Source organism: Oculina patagonica, chromosome 13, assembly GCF_052425735.1.
Source record: "Oculina patagonica isolate OP01 chromosome 13, crgOcupat, whole genome shotgun sequence".
In the NCBI taxonomy this organism is placed as follows: domain Eukaryota; kingdom Metazoa; phylum Cnidaria; class Anthozoa; order Scleractinia; family Oculinidae; genus Oculina; species Oculina patagonica.
In genome coordinates this window covers 9,657,389-9,675,430 of record NC_135770.1, presented here as the reverse complement: position 1 = coordinate 9,675,430, position 18,042 = coordinate 9,657,389, and the positions used below count along the sequence as shown (strand labels likewise).

General features: G+C 38.8%; 1 protein-coding gene across 1 annotated transcript; it reads left to right on the top strand.

The window, feature by feature from the left end:
- Nucleotides 1–383: 383 nt before the first annotated feature.
- LOC144635415 (phosphatidylinositol 3,4,5-trisphosphate 3-phosphatase and dual-specificity protein phosphatase PTEN-like) lies at nt 384–17,315 on the top strand. Its single transcript, XM_078494526.1, has 6 exons — nt 384–411; nt 11,101–11,231; nt 11,701–11,950; nt 15,432–15,493; nt 17,064–17,168; nt 17,250–17,315. The coding sequence occupies exons 3-6, from the start codon at nt 11,716–11,718 to the stop codon at nt 17,313–17,315; spliced, it is 468 nt and encodes a 155-aa protein (XP_078350652.1). The 5' UTR covers nt 384–411; nt 11,101–11,231; nt 11,701–11,715.
- Nucleotides 17,316–18,042: the final 727 nt, after the last annotated feature.

Below are 18,042 nucleotides of genomic sequence, written 5' to 3'. Positions count from 1 at the left end.
CAGTTTTGTAGAGCTACGGCATGCAGGTCATTATAAAGTATACAACTTGTGAGTACTGTTAGTCAGATTGTTAGTTATGATCAAATAAACTGACAGTAATAATAATTTAACTTATAACAATAATTAGCTTAGAAGGGTCTGGCAGATAAAACCATTGCTTTTTCAATATGTGCTCCTTCTTTAAACACGCAAAAAATTAAAGTTTCAATAACTTGTAAAATGAAAATGGATCCTCACAAACTTCCAAATTTCAAACTGGGACAGGTAGAAGGTCGCCAGTTATACTTCAGTATGAGTGCCTGTCTGCACACCCAAATACAGGTAATTAAAAAGTTTATTATCTGTTTGTTTTGTGTACTTTCAAATGTAGGTGCAGTGACATTTATGATCCTGCAATATTTAACAACAGAGGTGAGTGCATGGGAACTTGATTTTTAAAGTATTTTAACAGGCTTACCATCCTATGTTTTTCAGGTCACAGCATGCCCATATGAATATTCAAATTTATTCACTTATTGCTATTCAATACAAATATTTACACAAGGCATGCAACTTTGACATCGAAAAATCGGGTACTGCCTCTGCATTGTAGAGGAAAAACATTTTTTTCTCAACTCGCTTTCTTCGGAGTTCTGGGTCCTCGAAAGAACAGTCTTTGAATTATATTCTGGTCTTATTTGAGTGCAATCAGTTGGTACCGTTGTTCTTTTAAACTAGGTTGAATATCAAATTAGGTTGTAAATTTGCCGATTTACGATGATCTGTACCACCTACTTGGACAAAAATTCCATTTTAACCAACCATGTAGTGGATGTGCGGATTTAACCGTGGATGATCCGGATTTAACCAACAGTAAAAGAGAACGACGCCATTACACTCGTGTACATTTAATCATCACATCTCCAGTGTCATGCTGGGTAATATATACATGGGGGGTGGGGAGGGTAAGGCTTAAGTAACAAACACTACATTCCTCCCTTCTTCGAATAACTCGTTGTGTTGGAAGGCAACAAAAACAGAATAAAACCTAACCAACTTTATAGGCATGCAAATGTCTCTGAATGTCTTTTCCTGAACTAACAAAGGCTCAACATTTTAAAACTGGCATAAGTACAAATGTAACACAACAACTAATAGTTCCAGTTCAGTTCAAAGTTCCAGTTCACATCTGGATCTAAAAGTTCTACCCTGGGACCAACTGAACGCAGCCTAGAACATAATCTTGAAATTTAGAGGGTACTCTCTTGACTCTTGACCGGCGTAGGGTAGTAGCATCACTTTGTTCCATGACATGTTTGTATTCCACTGGTTTGTCTTCGCTTGTTGTTCCAGAAGGAACAGGTTCACTAAACTCTCGGCTTGGTGAAGTTTGTGTTGCTCTCTGAGCCTCCGAAACATCCGATGACTTACTGGTGGCTGGTAATACATCATCATCACGCCTGAGATACTTTTTCACATGGGTCACATTCCGACGGTCCTGTACACCATCAGCCTCGACAAGAACACTATTGCCATTCTTCTGAACAACTCTAAAGGGAGACTGTTTGAATGGTGTTGACAGTTTGTTTTCTTTCTCCTGTCTCAGTAACACCTTATCACCTTCTTGAATCTCGCTTTCACATGCATTTCTTCTGCTGTCTGCATACAACTTCCCTTTCTCTTTCCGCTCACTGTCACGATCTCTGACTTCATCTTCAATACTGAACTCTTGGAGTTGGGGTAGTTTGGTTCTGAAGCGTCTTCCAAACAACAATTCTGCTGGGCTAACCCCCGTTGTAGAATGTGGTGTACTACGATACATCACTAAGAAGTTGTCCATCTCTGATTTCCAGTTGCGACCCTCTGCTTGAGCAATACGCAGGCGCTTCAGGATACTGCGGTTTTGTCTTTCGATTTCACCGTTGGCCTGTGGCCATAAGGGCGTGGTTTTCCTGTGTTCAATTCCGTTCTCCTCCAAGTATTTCTCGAAATAGTCACTGACAAACTGCGGTCCATTGTCAGTCCTTAGGGACAAAGGAAGACCGTGAGTGACGAAAATCTTGGACAGCATTGATACAATCTTCTCAGAGGTAGTCGATTTGGTAAATTCCATCTCAAAGAATCGGCTGTAGTAATCCACCACGACAAAGACATAATCACCGGAAGGCAGTGGACCCAACAAGTCAGCCGCTAGGTGTTGCCACGGTGCAGAAGGCAACTCTGTACGTGACATCGGCTCAGGTTTAGATGGTTGTGAAACTAACTGACAGCCATGACAGGTCTTACAAGCTTTCTCCGCTTCTTTGTCGATGCCTGGCCACCAGACTTTGGTTCGCAAACGTTGCTTCATTGATACAATTCCAGGATGACCTTCATGTGCCAACTTTAGTACTTGACTACGAAGTTGCTTTGGTACCACAATTCGAGTTCCACGAAGAACTAGCTTTCCAATTGCACTTAATTCGCCTCGCACAGGTAGGTACTCTTTGAATTCTATGACATGCCACTTTCCATTCAAGAGACATTCTCGTACACTTTTCAGCTCTGGGTCATGTTCTGATGCTCTCTCAATTTCACGAGTTGTCAAGGCAACAGGCGTTGATTCTTGAGCTACCCACTTCACATACTCCTCTGTTTGGTCTTCGTCTCTTGGCGGCGTCACTGGATGTAGGAGGCGTGACAAAGAATCTGCAATATTCTGGGGACCTGGGACGTATTTCACGGTAAATCTGTAAGGTTGCATTCTGAGAAGCCATCGCTCGATCCTAGCACAGGTCTTGGATTTAGGGGAGAAAATACATTCCAGAGGTTTGTGGTCAGTCATTAGTTCAAATTCAGCACCATACAAATAGGCATGAAATCTTTCGCAGGACCACACTATTGCCAAAGCCTCTTTCTCCGTTTGAGAATACCGGCGTTCTGTATCGGACAAGCTTCGGCTTGCATAGCTAATAACTCGTTGCTCTTCCCCTTGCTGTTGGACTAGTACAGCTCCTAATCCTACAGGGCTTGCGTCAGCAATCACCTTAGTCGGGGCATTCTTATCAAAGTATCCAAGTGTCTCTGCACTGGACAGTCGCTTCTTTAACTCTTCAAATGATTTCTGTTGCTCCAGTCCCCACACGAAGGGTTCACCATTCTTTGTAAGCTGGCGGAGAGGTGCAGATACCGTTGCCAGGTCAGGAATAAAACGTGCAGTAAAATTGACCAGTCCCAGGAAGCTCCTCACTTCCGCAGCACTCGTTGGTTCCCGGGCGTCAACAACTGCCTTTACTTTAACATCCGCTGGACCAATTCCACGTGCTGACAACACATGGCCCATGAATTCCAAATGCGACATCTTAAATTGACACTTGTCGCGGTTCAATGTCAACCCCTTGCTGCTCAATACTCGGACCACATTCTCAAATCTTCTGTCATGCTCCTCCTCAGTGGCTGCATGCACTATCACATCATCAAGGATGTTATGGGCGCCATCACAATCTTGCAGAACTTGCTGGAGAACCTTCTGGTACATCTCAGGCGCACAACTTATACCGAACATGAGACGCTTGTATCGGTACAGTCCCTTATGTGTGCAAAATGTAGTGATATCTCTTGATTCAGGTGACAGCTCTATCTGATGGTAGGCAGAGTTGAGATCCAATTTGCTGAAAAACTTGCTCTGATTCAAATCTTGTAAAACTTCATCGATGGTGGGTATTGGGTAACGTTCCCGCTTTACTGCCATGTTGGCTTGACGCATATCGACACACAAACGGATGTCACCTGAGGGCTTGGGTACGACTACCACTGGTGATACCCACGAACTTGGACCACTCACTTTCTCAATTATGTCTAGCTTAACAAGTTCATCCAGTTTGTCACTCAGCTTATCGCGAAGGTGGTATGGAACTCGTCTAATTGGTTGTGCAATGGGTTGTACCTCTGAATCAATTGGGACTTTTAGCTGAAAATCCTTCAATTTGCCAATACCTTCACAACATCCGGGAAATTTTTCAAAAATGCTTGGTACCCCTTCTGCTCCATCTGTAGATACCTTTAGTGAGTTAACTTGAGGACCCAGCTTCAAAACTTCTAAGGCAATGGCAGTTTCTCGCCCAAGGAGGGCGTGTCCCTCATTTTCAATAACAACAAATTCAACCCCACTCAACACTCTCTCTCCAACAGACACTTCTGCAGTAAATGTGCCTGCAACTTGTAATGGCTGATTACTACCATATGCAAATAACTTCTTGGACACCTTGCTCGACACACATTCAACCTTATTTGCTTTCAGATACTCCCACACATTACGACCTATGACATTGCAACTAGCACCCGAATCAATAATCATTGTTACTGGCAAACCTCCTATTTTCACAGAAATTTTGCCATCACTTGAAACATTACAATCGTCTGAAATGCCAAAGGCATATTCACAGTCATCACTCTGCTTATCTTCAGCTTCTACTTGCCTTACATGGTGAGGCGGACCATCCTTTCTTCTGGCATCTGGTCTTCGTGGTCCTCTAGCTCCTCCACTTCCACGACCAGTGTTTTGCTTCTTCTTAGTTTTACACACAGCTTCAAAATGTCCAGTTCCCTTACACCATCTGCACTGTTTCCCTCTCGCTGGGCATCGGTGATCATTAGCTTTATGTCCCACATTTCCACAACAAAAACATTTCACATTCCTTGTGCTCGCATCCCCTTTGTAATCAGACTTTCCACTCACACTATTCACCTCACTACTGACCTCGCCACTTGCTCCTTCGATTGAACGTGCCTGTTTCTCAGATTCTTCCATGGACCGGGCAATTTCTCTTAATTGTGGCAGTGTCAAGGCTCGACCTTTCTGAAGTAATTTTCGACGGAGTTCGTGTGACAAACACTTGCTAATCACTTGATCACGAATTTGTTCATCCACAGCAGCGCCGTCTCCAAATTCACAGGTTTGGGCTTTCTGTCTCAATCTGGTCACAAACTGTTCGATGGTTTCGTTGGCCAGTTGACTCGTCTCACGAAAACAAAGCCTTTCATACGGAACATTCGCTTGCGGTTTGAAATATTTATTCAAGGTCGCCTTTACTTTCTGATAACTATCTGTTCCTCCTTCTTCGTTCAACGTGAAATAAATATCTTGAACACTTAAACCAGCAGTATGCAGCAATAAAGCCTTCTTCTGATCGACATTCTTGACTCCTTTTCCCGCAGCATACAATTCAAAAGCTCGCAGCCATCTTTCCCAGCGTGCAGAAATACCAGCAGTTTCGGTACAGTCAAATGGCTTTAAACCTTGTGTATCGCTCAAATATACACTTGCCATCGCAGAGGAACTTTACCAACGACCGTCCTCGTCGCCAAAATGTAGTGGATGTGCGGATTTAACCGTGGATGATCCGGATTTAACCAACAGTAAAAGAGAACGACGCCATTACACTCGTGTACATTTAATCATCACATCTCCAGTGTCATGCTGGGTAATATATACATGGGGGGTGGGGAGGGTAAGGCTTAAGTAACAAACACTACAAACCAAACGCTAAAACCATCACTTATTGAGTAAAATTAAGAAAAATTTTTGCTTTCCGAGCCTTAAAGCGTGAATTACAGCAAAAAATACGAAGATTTTCGAAGGCTTCACGAAAACGTTTTTGAATGACTGCGCACTGAAATGGAAGGAATGGAACGAGTTTGTGACGTCATCATTGGTGTTTTTCAAGACGACCGCAGACCGTTTCCGCAGACCGCACCGACGCCAACGTCAACGACTACGACTGGTGCAAAATGATTTATATTTTACTTGAGAATCTCGCAGCTTTCGGGACGCATTCTGCTTATTTATCGCTTTAAGAACTAGCTCCTGTTGAATATTCAAAGAATGCGTTCAATCCCAAATAGAAAAACCAAAAATTAGCCGTCGTGGCTGACGTTGTCGAAAATACGCAGGATTTCGTCATTTCACGTTGTTGTTCGGCAGGGAACGGCTTTGAAGTGTACCAAAATTCAAAACGCACGTGCATAGTTAACGCGCATGCAGAACGGCTTTGAAGTGTACCAGAATTCAAAACGCACGTGCATAGTTAACGTGCGTGCAGATAATTCTGCTCATTAACGTTAAATGCTAATGAGAAAGAACAATAGAGATTCCTGATTTGTTTTCATACCAGCGTGCATTCTACCTATGTCTCACATGACATGCAAAACGACAGCAAACAAAACTTAAAGTTATTTCTGTGCTTTAGCTATTCTATTTAATAAAAATGAGCCTCTCTAAACAACAACCAACAATCAATCCACTGAAAATCGGCCGAACAGAACGAAATAACTGCTTGAAATGTCAGTAAACACATTTATTTAGATTTTAAGGTGCCGTCTGCGGAATCTGTCTGCGGTCGTCTTCAAAAACACCAATTATGACGTCATAACTTTTCATTTCTGACAATTTTCCGACAATTTTTCCGAGCACTCTACGATTATGACAGCCTAAAAAAAAAAAAAGCATTTTTCAACTTGCAATATCTCTGCGAGGTAATGACCGATTGCTTTGAAACTTTGGGAAATGTTTATTTGGCCCTTAATAAACACATGGGCAAAAAATAACAAAAATCGAAATTTCTGTTCATTTGACCTTTAAGGTGGCTCCGTAGTTATTCCAGGCGCACTCGTCCACTTTTTCGGCTTTGACGCGATGGCTATAAAACTTTAGAAAAACTGTCGCCTATCATTTAGTATTAATATGATTTAATTTGATTTCACTGGTAAAAAATATTTTTTAATGTTATTGGCGTTTAAATGGACCCCACTTTTTCGACAAAATCGCGCCCAGTAAAAATTTTTTTCTGACATTCTCATTTCGTATTCATAATTATATAAACAAAACTGCTCGCCTGCTATCAGTCATAGAGTAGCTTACAATCCCAACAACAATTCTCGAACTCACAGCACGGCACAGCAACAGCCCCCTTTGTCGATTTCCAGGGTATTTACATGTTTCCAAACAGGCCCCCTTTGTCAATTTCCATGTTTTTTACATGTTTCCAAACAGGCCCCTTTGTCGATTTCCAGGGTATTTACATGTTTCCAAACAGGCCCCCTTTGTCAATTTCCATGGTTTTTACATGTTTCCAAACAGGCCCCTTTTGTCAATTTCCATGTTCTTTACATGATTTAGTAAAGAAATTTACATGTTTTTTACAAAGAAAGAAACTGTAAAAATGGTTAATACATTTGACATGTTTTTTACATGTTCTTACAATTAGTGTTGTAATAAAGTACCATGTAAATCACTTTTTACAATACATTTACATGATCCGTTGAAGACTGTAAATTTCATGTAAATTTTGTTTTACAAAACTCCAACATGTAAATTTTAATTTACAAAGAATGTAAATGAGATTTACATTTTGTAAATTGTAATTTACATGTGCATGTAAATTTTCAACTTTTCCAGTGAAAAAGCAATCTACGGGTGTGGGGAGTATGAGTTAGCAGAAAACTTCAAGCATCTGCAAGTAGAGCCAAACAAGTGGAAGCGAATGTCACCGCAGAGTCGTCAAAGACATATCACCAAATTCTGGTCGGCTGAAATTGAAGATGCGCAGAACTTTGAAGTTCTTGTAGACAAGATTCTTGGCGAAACTCCCCCAGAAAGCACAAGTCACGTAATGGAGGCCTTTGAATGCTCGTCTTCTCCACCATAATCAGAAGGTCCTCGTGCACCTCTTTGCGAACAAGTTATTGTAGACAAGATTCTTGGCGAAACTCCGGCCTCAGAAAGCACATGTCACGTAATGGAGGCCTTTGAATGCTCGTCGTCTCCACCATCATTAGAAGGTCCTCATCCATCTCTTTCCCATGACGAGAATCCAACCCAAGAAAATGGAGAAGCGGAAATGCAAGATACCTCAGCAATTTCTATATCCATTACCAGCCTTAATCTGCCTACAGTACCTTCAGTGGTATTGAAAGCAATATGGCAGAAAGCTTCCGAGCTGATATCAACCGATGAAATGATCGCAAATTGTCCAGGGAACCCAAAGGCAAGAATGGTTGCCAGTAGGAGAGGAGACAGACCTCATTATGTGAAGGAATTGGCTGGAGGGAAGGTCACCTGCGACTGCTACAACTATTCTTCGATTCAAATTTGTGCCCACTCTGTAGCGGCTGCAGAGAACTTAGGCTGCCTTAAGAAGTTTCTTGAGTGGAGGGAACAATGCAGCACAAAGATCCCAAACTTTACGAAATTGGTTTTGTCAGATGCCCCGAAAGGAGCTGGTGAGAAGAACAACGCAAAACGAAGAGGGAGAGGAGTGCGCAGAACAGCTGTCTATGACCGTGAGGAAGAAAGGTCTGCCTGTCTTTCTACAGCCACCGCCTCTAGCTCTGTACCTCTTGCCCAAACCAGAATGTTCACAGATATACACCAGAACGACAACCCATTTGTCCTAACATTCTTTCTTGAAGATAAAGAGTACAAGAAGAAGAAAAAGGTGGCAGATGAGAAGGGGCGTCGAATGCAGTGTGAAACGTGCCACAATGAATTCCCATCAACGTGTATTCCACCGTACGATTTGGCCTTACGTCATTACGAACGATGGCGTTACCCAGACCCGGAGAACAAACAAGGGCCATGGAAAGTAACCCATAAGGAAAGAGCAAAGTTCTACCACGTCGATCCGGAAAATTGCATTAAACCACGACATCCACATTTCTCGGATGATGCAGTTGTCATTCCGGAGAACATTAAAGCCAAGTTACGACCCGTGCATCAAACCTTCCTGAGAATGCACCTCAAAATCTCCACATTGGACTGACTACATGTGAAACCTGTTTTGAAAAGTATAAAATAATTTTAGGATGCACATGTTAAAACGTTATTTCTTCAATGCTGCCAATAACAATGCTAAAAGAACTTTTGACTGTTGTTTATATTCGTTTGTTCAGCACAGGTTTACCAACATCTGGCGAATCCTAACTCTTATTCTTAATAATGTTTCAAAGTTTAAGAAACTTTAAGCATCGTTGACATTGAGAAGTTACTGTTACTGTTACTTTCTGGTCATTTTACGTGATAATGTCTGTTAGTGCTGGAGAAGTATAGTCCTTGTCTCCATGCTTCTTGTATCAAACTGTCGCAACTGACCGTTGTAATGAATAAGAAACACTGAGTAACGTAAATAAGATAAGATAAATACACGAAAATAATACAGTTTGGTTTCCCCTTGAACTTCAAGGCAGTTCTGTTTACATGTCTAGACTGAATTATTTCATGGTTGAAATGAAGGGAAGTGATGACTTTTGCATACTGCGTTGAAATTGCAAGGGAACATATCATTTCAATGTTTTGGCCCAGGAATATAGTGAATACTTATCACAACGCCAAATTGAACGTATTACTGAAATGTCTCAGCAACCAGGATATCTTTTTTATCTAGTACTTGCCAACTTTGTCTATCAGTATCTGCACTGGACGGCACTTGTTTATACAAAGCTTACCTTGTATCTAAGGACTTATCTAGACATCGAACGTCACTCCGTTTCTGTTCAAAGCACGTTTAAACTTTTACCGCGAAGTAGGTTCGGTTTTGATAATCCATTTCATGTGAATGTTGGAGCTCAAAGCATAACTTCATAGCCGCTGCTCGGTAGTAAATATCAGATAAACAAATCATTTTTTCCGATGTCGAAACAAAACGCCGACATTACGATGAAGAATGTTCTAGGCGTATCAGACAGCGCCCTTTTAACAGAGAGAGATTGGAATCGAAATTACCAGGTCCGTGACGGATCTCCGTGACGGAGAATTTTTGATTGCGGATTGGGATTTATCTACAAGAATAAAATTGGCAACATATAAAGATTCCATTAGAACGGTAACTGGATCGTTTAACTTTGGCTTTTATCTTCAATATCATTTCGCCATTTCGCCATTTCGCCATTTCGTCATTTCGCCATTTCGCCATTTCGTGTTTTAAACACGCCCCACTGACATTGAGCATATAAACTATCGCCTTAATCACGACCTGAGAAATGTGTACGAATGGCTGTCTGCTAACAAGCTTAGTCTAAATATGACGAAAACTGAGTTTATGCTTATTGCATCAAGGCGAAAGTTATCACAAATTAGGGGAAGTCCCTCTCTTACTATAAATGAGAACGCAATAGAACAAGTAACCTCCGCTAAATCCCTCGGAGTTTATGTTGATCAAAATATAAACTGGGAGTGTCATATTGAAAACATTTCTAAGAAGATAGCTTGTGCCATTGGTGCAATTAAACGAATTCGGCATCTCACGCCATTTAATATTCTGATCAAAGTTTATAACAGCCTTATTCAACCACAATTTGATTATTGCAACGTAGTGTGGGGAAGCTGTAACAAGGGCCTTTCTGAAAGACTGCAAAGGCTTCAAAACCGCGCAGCTCGTACCCTAATGTCTGCGAGCTATGATAGTAATTTAGATGATTTGTTCCGGACACTGGGGTGGCAAAGCCTCTATTGTCAAAGATTGGAACAGAAGTCTATCCTAATGTATAAAAAATAACATGGTATGACTCCTGATTATCTGAGATCAAGATTCGTATATCGTGACGATGTTAGTGCTTATCGTTTAAGGAATACCGAAAACAAATAAGTTCTTCCACAACCTCGAACTGATTATCTCAAGAAAAGTTTTTCGTACAGCGGAGCTCAGTTGTGGAACAACATACCTATAGACCTAAGACAAGCATCTTCACTGGCCGATTTCAAATCTAAATTAAGTCTGCACAGTTTAAAGTAATATCTAAATTTTAAGTAAAGGTTAGACACGGCCTCCATGAAAAGCAGACTTTTCTTTTTTTTTGTTATTTGAATTTGTTGTTATTAAATTTTTGTAGTTAGTTAGATAGGTAGATAGTCCAGTAACTTAATTGACTGATGGAAAAACCGTGTATAAATAAAGTTATCTTATCTTATCTTATCTTATCTTATCTTATCTTATCTTATCTTATCTTATCTTATCTTATCTTATCTTATAATCCTATATGATTAAGACTAAATGAGGTCATGGTTTTGGTTTAATTAATACATGTAACTCCTGTTTTAACCCTTGGCTTGTTTATCATTTTAAGCTTAATAATTTTCATTTTATTTAGTGGCAGTTTACCCATTAAGTAACAAGAATGTACCGCCATTTGAACTTATTAAGCCATTTTGTGATGATGTGCAGAGCTTTCTGGGGGAAGATGAGACAAATGTTGCTTTTATTCACAGCAACAGTGGCAGGGTAAGGGCCATTCTGCAGTATTTTTATTTTAATATACAAAGCGATGGTCACAAATTCTTCAGATAAGTTCATTTGTTTTCAGTTAAGCTGGTGTCAGGGGGTATAGACATTTTGTGCAAAAGTAAAAGAGGATGAACATGCATAAGCATTAGCTGGCAGTTTAATTAACATGGTAATGTTGTGATCTTGAAACAATGAGTAGTGTGTAGGTGATTCGTACAGAGTGGGCAATTTAAAAACCTTTTCCAATGGACACCCTACAACACCTCAAGTGATTCGGCCTATAAACAGACAAATACATGAAAGCAAGGCCTAGGGGCCACCTTTAGCACAAATCTTGAAACTTTCATGCAAGTCAAGTATCATGGCTAACATATTCCTTGTAAGTTTCTTAATAATTGAAACATTTATTGCGTATATTTTTAGTAACATGTTTAACCTAGTAATTTTTTATTGTATTTATTTAAAGTCAAGGGCAGGTCTGATGATTTGCTGCTATTTACTTCATATCTCCCACTTCTTGGAAAGTAAAGATGCCTTAAAATATTTTGATGAGGCAAGAATAAAAGATGGTCAAGGTTTCATACTTCCTAGTCAACAGCGTTATGTTCATTACTACAGCTATCTACTGAGAAATGGATTGGCATATGAACCAACTTTCATTCTGCTAAAGGGCTTTGAGATGTCTCCTGTTCCCACTTTCTTAAGCTCTACCTGCAGTAAGTGGCTAACTTTGTTTTAGTACTTGTAGTTAAGTTTTGATTGGTATTTCTTTAACAAGGATTGCATAATCTTGGGGTGCTGCCTTCCAGAAGAAAACTTTGATCAGATTTTTGACATACTAAACCAACTGGGACATGTGTGCATAGTTTTTCCAAAACCCATTTTCAGCGATATATACTAGTTATGCAACGCTTTCGAGTGGTATACTATGGAATATCCCACAAGTCACTTGTATTTTCTCGGTATACACCCGAGCCTTTAGGTGAGTGTTTATAAGAAGAAAATACAAGTGACAAGTGGGATACTCCATAGTATACCACGAGAAAGTGTTGTGTAACTATTTTATACCATGCCATAGAAAATACGCTTACTAAATTTCATCGAGAATAAGATCGCAGCGCACGATGAGAAGGTTCGGTTGAATACTATCGAATATACAACGGCTTTCCTGTATTCTGATTGGCTGTATTTTCTATGGCATGGTATAAAAACATTTACGCAATTGTAAGCTTTTTAAGCATATTCAAGACCTGTGCAAATTTCCCAGATTGTTTATTTAATCAAATACTCCACCTTCCAATTCCACGATCAAAGAATTTTTTTTGCAAGCAGTTCGCCAAAACACCTCCATATTGGACTGTGACAGTAACTAGAATTTCATCTGGTTACAAAGAAGCTATTAAGATCAAGCGTCTCGCAGCACCGCTGAACAATGGCATAAAAGCCAGCAGAGAATTGCGCCTTTTCTCAGGTCGATCATGTGCATTGTATAGAATATTACCGAAATTTATAATAAAGTTTTCATATAACGCGCGCTCTGATTGGCTGAAACAGTGTTCTTTATCAGAGTCCAGATGTACGGAGGAAATGTCACGCCATCGACCCAATATGGCCGACCAATTCCCGCACGGCGATAGAAAGTGAAATTTCGATACAAGTTACGGAAAAAACACCGAGCCGGAAAGTAAGCTTAACAACAAAACAACCAACCAAAGTTTTGTAAACAACTCAAGGCCGAAATTCTAGACATTATAACGAAAGTAGAAACGGAAATCACGAAAGATAGTTTTTGAATATGAGTTTCACATTATTTAAGTACGGAATTTTAGATAAAACACGCACGGCTACATTTTCGTGTAAAAACTAAACAAACAGCTAGCGAATACACACACAATTCAGACTTATCACATACTGAATATTTTTTTCTGGCGTTTTCAAAACAACTTGGTGCCGTGAAAGAAAAATTGCCTTCACAAAATGACCAACAAAGAAGCTAGACAACAACCTCGGTAAATTCTACGCCGAAGCTCGAACAAAAGACGGTGAACTTTACTCGAGGTCATCGCTTCTTGGATTTCGCAACGCTATCGAGAGACACTTAAACAATTCACCCCTAAACCGAGGAATTTCTATTGCAAAAGGGGTTGAATTTCAAGCTTCAAACAAGCTGCTGCAAAGTTAGAAAAAATTGAACAGGCGCGAAAACAAAGAAAACATCGAACACAAGTTTACCTGTCATTCCAGCCGAGAAGCAGACCTCCTGAAATTAAAAACCTCCAATACAATTCAGGAAGACAATCCTGTTCCTATATCCTTTCCAGTGCGATGAATGGAGGGCCACAGCAACCACAGCAGCCGATCGACTCTAATTTTTCCCTTCAATCCGATGGTTGTAAATGATTTGCAAATGACGCCGCACGTCATTTGCAAGCTTTGAGCAGTTTTTCTAGTTGTCAAGTTAACAACGTGCAACAACAGTCTACTTTTCTATCCTGTGTTGTACTAAAAGTACTAAAAACTTCAAGGACTCGTGTTAAATTCGGATTTCACTTGACATTTTCAGCTTGTTGATTTCTGAACTTTGATGGTTTCAAACTTGATGGTTTGACAGCTGTAGACAGCTGATGTCTTATTGAACCAATCAAATTCTTTTAACCATTCTAACAAGTTCTGTGATTGGCTAATTGTTGCGTGCTTTATCAGAGTACAGATATACGCTGACGCCACTTCTATTCGCTTGAAAAAAGTTTGTTTTGAAAATTGCGCGAATTCGTGGGGAAATTAATGAATTTCTTAATTATAAAACAAATAAAGAAGCCTCGACTGTGCTCTGTTCTGTTGTAAAGCACTTAGGAAGCGACTAGAGCACTCAAGAAGTAGGGAGAAACACTCGCCTATCGGCTCGCGTTTCACCCTACACTTCTTTCGTGCTCTAGTCTCTTCCTGTGTGCTCTACAACAGAACAGAGCACAGTCGAGGCTTCTTTATTTGTTAAATAACTTCCCAACTTCATCCCCTTGTATTTGTCGTCTGTATACTCTAGGCACGATGCAGTTACTTGCAGTGTCGTCATTTGTCCTTTATGTCCAAAGTTTCCCAGCAAACAAAATTACCATTAAAAGCATAACAGTAATTAGTTAAAAAATGGTAATTTTCTCCTCAAAATCTTTTTTAAAACTCTGTAGCTACTTCAAAGTGTATATATACAACCAAAATGATGTAACACTGGGAGCCAGCTATTACTGTAATGAATTCTACCATATTGGATTTAAAAACTATCTTAGCAGCGTTCACAGTATTTTTAATTTTTAATTAGGGCTGGTCTATGAAAATCAAGTGGCTACTGACAGTAGTTTTAGAATTTTTCTTAGGTAAAATAAAATGCACTGAGAAGTTTCCAGATGAACTTTGGCAAGCATTTGCCAGACGGTGTTTGTGTTTGCGGTTTTACTAGTCAGTTAATTTCGGCATTTCACTCAAATTTGTGTTTGTTTAAATGAAAGGTTCTTGAATAATGCATTAAAAGTAAAGAAGCTTGTTGCCACTGATGTTTTAGGTGTTTTGTTAGTTTTATATTTATTTCATAGTGGTAAGGAGAGAAGCGGTCTACATATTTTAACGTCATAATGAGAATACAGCGAGGATATGGAACAATCATCATGGCAATTTAAATTATGCATGCGATTATACATACGGTGCAGGACATCTGTCTCTATACAATTAAGATTTTTTTTATCATACTTACAAATAAAGGGAAACAACTGCAGTTTTTAAACAAATCAAGGAGGCTTGAATTTCTTAAAATTCTGTTTTTGTCATAAAAAATCGAGTTTTTAGGTCAGCATTATATTAGCATCCTTACTATAGACGAGGCAAATACATAAGAATGCTATTTTGAAGCTAAAATTCAGCAGTCAACTGTCAATTTCTGTGCCATCTTGAAGTCATGGAACTTATTCAGCTTAATTATGAAAAAAACTATCTTCATCTGATGAAGATGATCATCTTATGGCAGGGTTTCCTATCATAACTTGTATCTCTTTATTGTTTATTTTGTCTTCATCTCAATTTAAAGTTTCTTTACTTAAGCACTACAAATTACGAAAAGATTAATGCTTACATGCTGAAAATTCATTTTAATAAAAGAAAACAGTAGATTTCTCTGTGAATTTTCACAATGTTTATCATGCCTTTCAGTTCCATCATTTACAGTTTGGGAACAAAGAATACCGTTTATGTATCAACCTAAATTTCACGAGGTAAGGCTTTTAATTTCAGGTATTATTCACAGGTGACCTTTAGAGAAAAACAAAAGGACAAGACAAAAAAGTTGAGTTTCAATCATGTCAATCATCTCCACCTCTTTGCCGAAAATGCGAAAATTTACATAGTCGTCTCCAAACTCAAGATCATGAATATTGAACATTAATTCAGAAGAAAAAAAATATTGAACATTCTTTGATTGTGGCCAGATGCACAAATTCTGGATGATTTAGAGTTAAGAATTCTTTAAAATCCTGTTTTGTTTGTAAAGGCATTTATTTGACAGGTAAATATTCTAAAATTTTATTTTAAATGGTCATTAGCACGCATGAGAGAAATACATCACTCTTATACAGAAGACCTAGGTGAAGTGTAGGGACCTGTAAAGTCATCCTCAACGGAGTTATTTCAGAACTGTTTGAGATGCACACTATAGCGCGCAAGGGCTGCTTGTTGTCGTCCTTCTTGTTCCTGCTTATTAATAACTGGATAATGCGGAAAATGAGTGACAGAGAAACATCAGGATGGCACACAGTGGACCCTCACGACCCGGTGACTTAGCGAATTAGGACTCCCTGGAATCGGTAGATCTAGAATTATAACAAAGTATGCATTTGTTTTCATCTTTAGTAATAAATGTTGTGTTTTGAATCGAGGGAAAGCGGTAGGAAAAGAAGCTTCCAAATGGTAAAATTAACGTGATGGGGGGTCCAGATCCGTGAAGGAGGGTCCAGATCCGCTAGCGGATTTGGACAGGGGTCCAAATCTGTAGGGGGGGGGGAGGTGGGCTATAACATCTGGACTTTGCCAACGACATCGCTCTTCTCCTGAATAACCACAGGAGCATGTAATCCAAGCTAACAAGACTGGCAATAATCTCAATGAAAGAAATTAAGAAGAAGAAGCTTATAAATGATGATGATGATGATGATGATAATGATGATGACGATGATGATGATGATGATGATGATGATGATAATGATGATGATGATGATGATAATGATTATTATTATTATTATTATAATTATTATTATTATTATTATTATGCATGAATCACCACAAAAATATCTAGCGAATCAATATGAAACAAAGTTATTTTAACCAAAAAGGACGTTGAGTGCACAGATAGTTAGATATTCTTCATTGAAAACAAGGGAATGGCACCAGAATTAAGGAGATGATTGACATCCACAAAAACTCATATTTCCATCTGCCGGAGTTTTTGAACTGAATGACATGTGTGATTGATAGTGGCATTATAGTCACATAATGTATATAGTGTACTGTCTTTAAAACTTGAGAGTACTTCACTTTTTGGTTTAATAACAACTTTAAATTTGACTGTGATATTTGACATGCCTTTTCATAAAAAAACAGACACAATAGAATTCGGGAAGACATTCAAGAAGTACTTTTTACACCTGTATATTGTGATTATGCTGTAATGACTAGTCCATTGCATGTTTTTAAATGGAATCGTATGGTTTACATTTCGTTATTTGCTTTATGAGAATCCACAATGATGATAAACTCGTTTTTAGTAAATTCATAACTGTTTTTTAATAGCTGAAAGTACAAGTTGGTACAAGTTACAAAATTGAACTGAAGCAGCCAATTCCAATTGGTGGTGATATCAAGGTAGAATTCTTCCAAAACGAGACCTTCAGAAAGGTGAGGTTAACCATGTATGCTCACTTCATAGCACATTACAGATTATCATACTTATTATGTTAGTTTGGTTGCGTACAACAGTTTTTTGTTGCACTAAACGTCTTGACATACAGATATTTTTTCAAAGAAGAGAGAGTTGATAAATGAGCTACATGTACATTTAACAAGTAAAACTCAGAGCTCAAAGTGTTTAGATTTATTAAATCCGTGCAGAATGGACTGCACTAGCTTCCATTACTGTCAGTACAGTTGTCAAGCTTCGTCCTCGGCATATGCTTGATGCACGATGTTACAATTTGAAATGTGTGCAGCAATCAATGAACAAAAATTAAAATGAGCGTCAACATTATTTTATCATTATCTCTTGTTGTGAAAATCGAATTATTTAATAAGTACATGATGATAAAACATCACATTTCTTTTGAAAAAAGCAATAGTTAATGCTTGGAATTGTGACAGTTTCTAACGTAAACATGAAATTGCAAGGCTTTGCAAACATGAAGTCACATTTCTTTCCATGTCTTATTTTGGTAACGGATATTTCAATGCCACTTAAAATGTCACCTGATTTTGTTGTGAAAGTAATATGACATGTCCACTTTGATTCAGAATCAGACGTTAATAAGTCAAACTGAAAACCCATTTATATTCAGTATCCTTTTTAATTATAATATCTTTTTTAATTAGGAGGAAATGTTCCAGTTTTGGTTTAACACATTCTTTGTTTATCATGCTGCCACCAACATCTGTGAAAATGAGCAAACACTTCAAGTTTTTGAGCTTGATCAGATACATTATTTTGATATTGGAAAGGAAAACCTTGACAAGGCATACAAAGATACAAAGGGAAATGTTTACCCTTCAAATTTTAAGG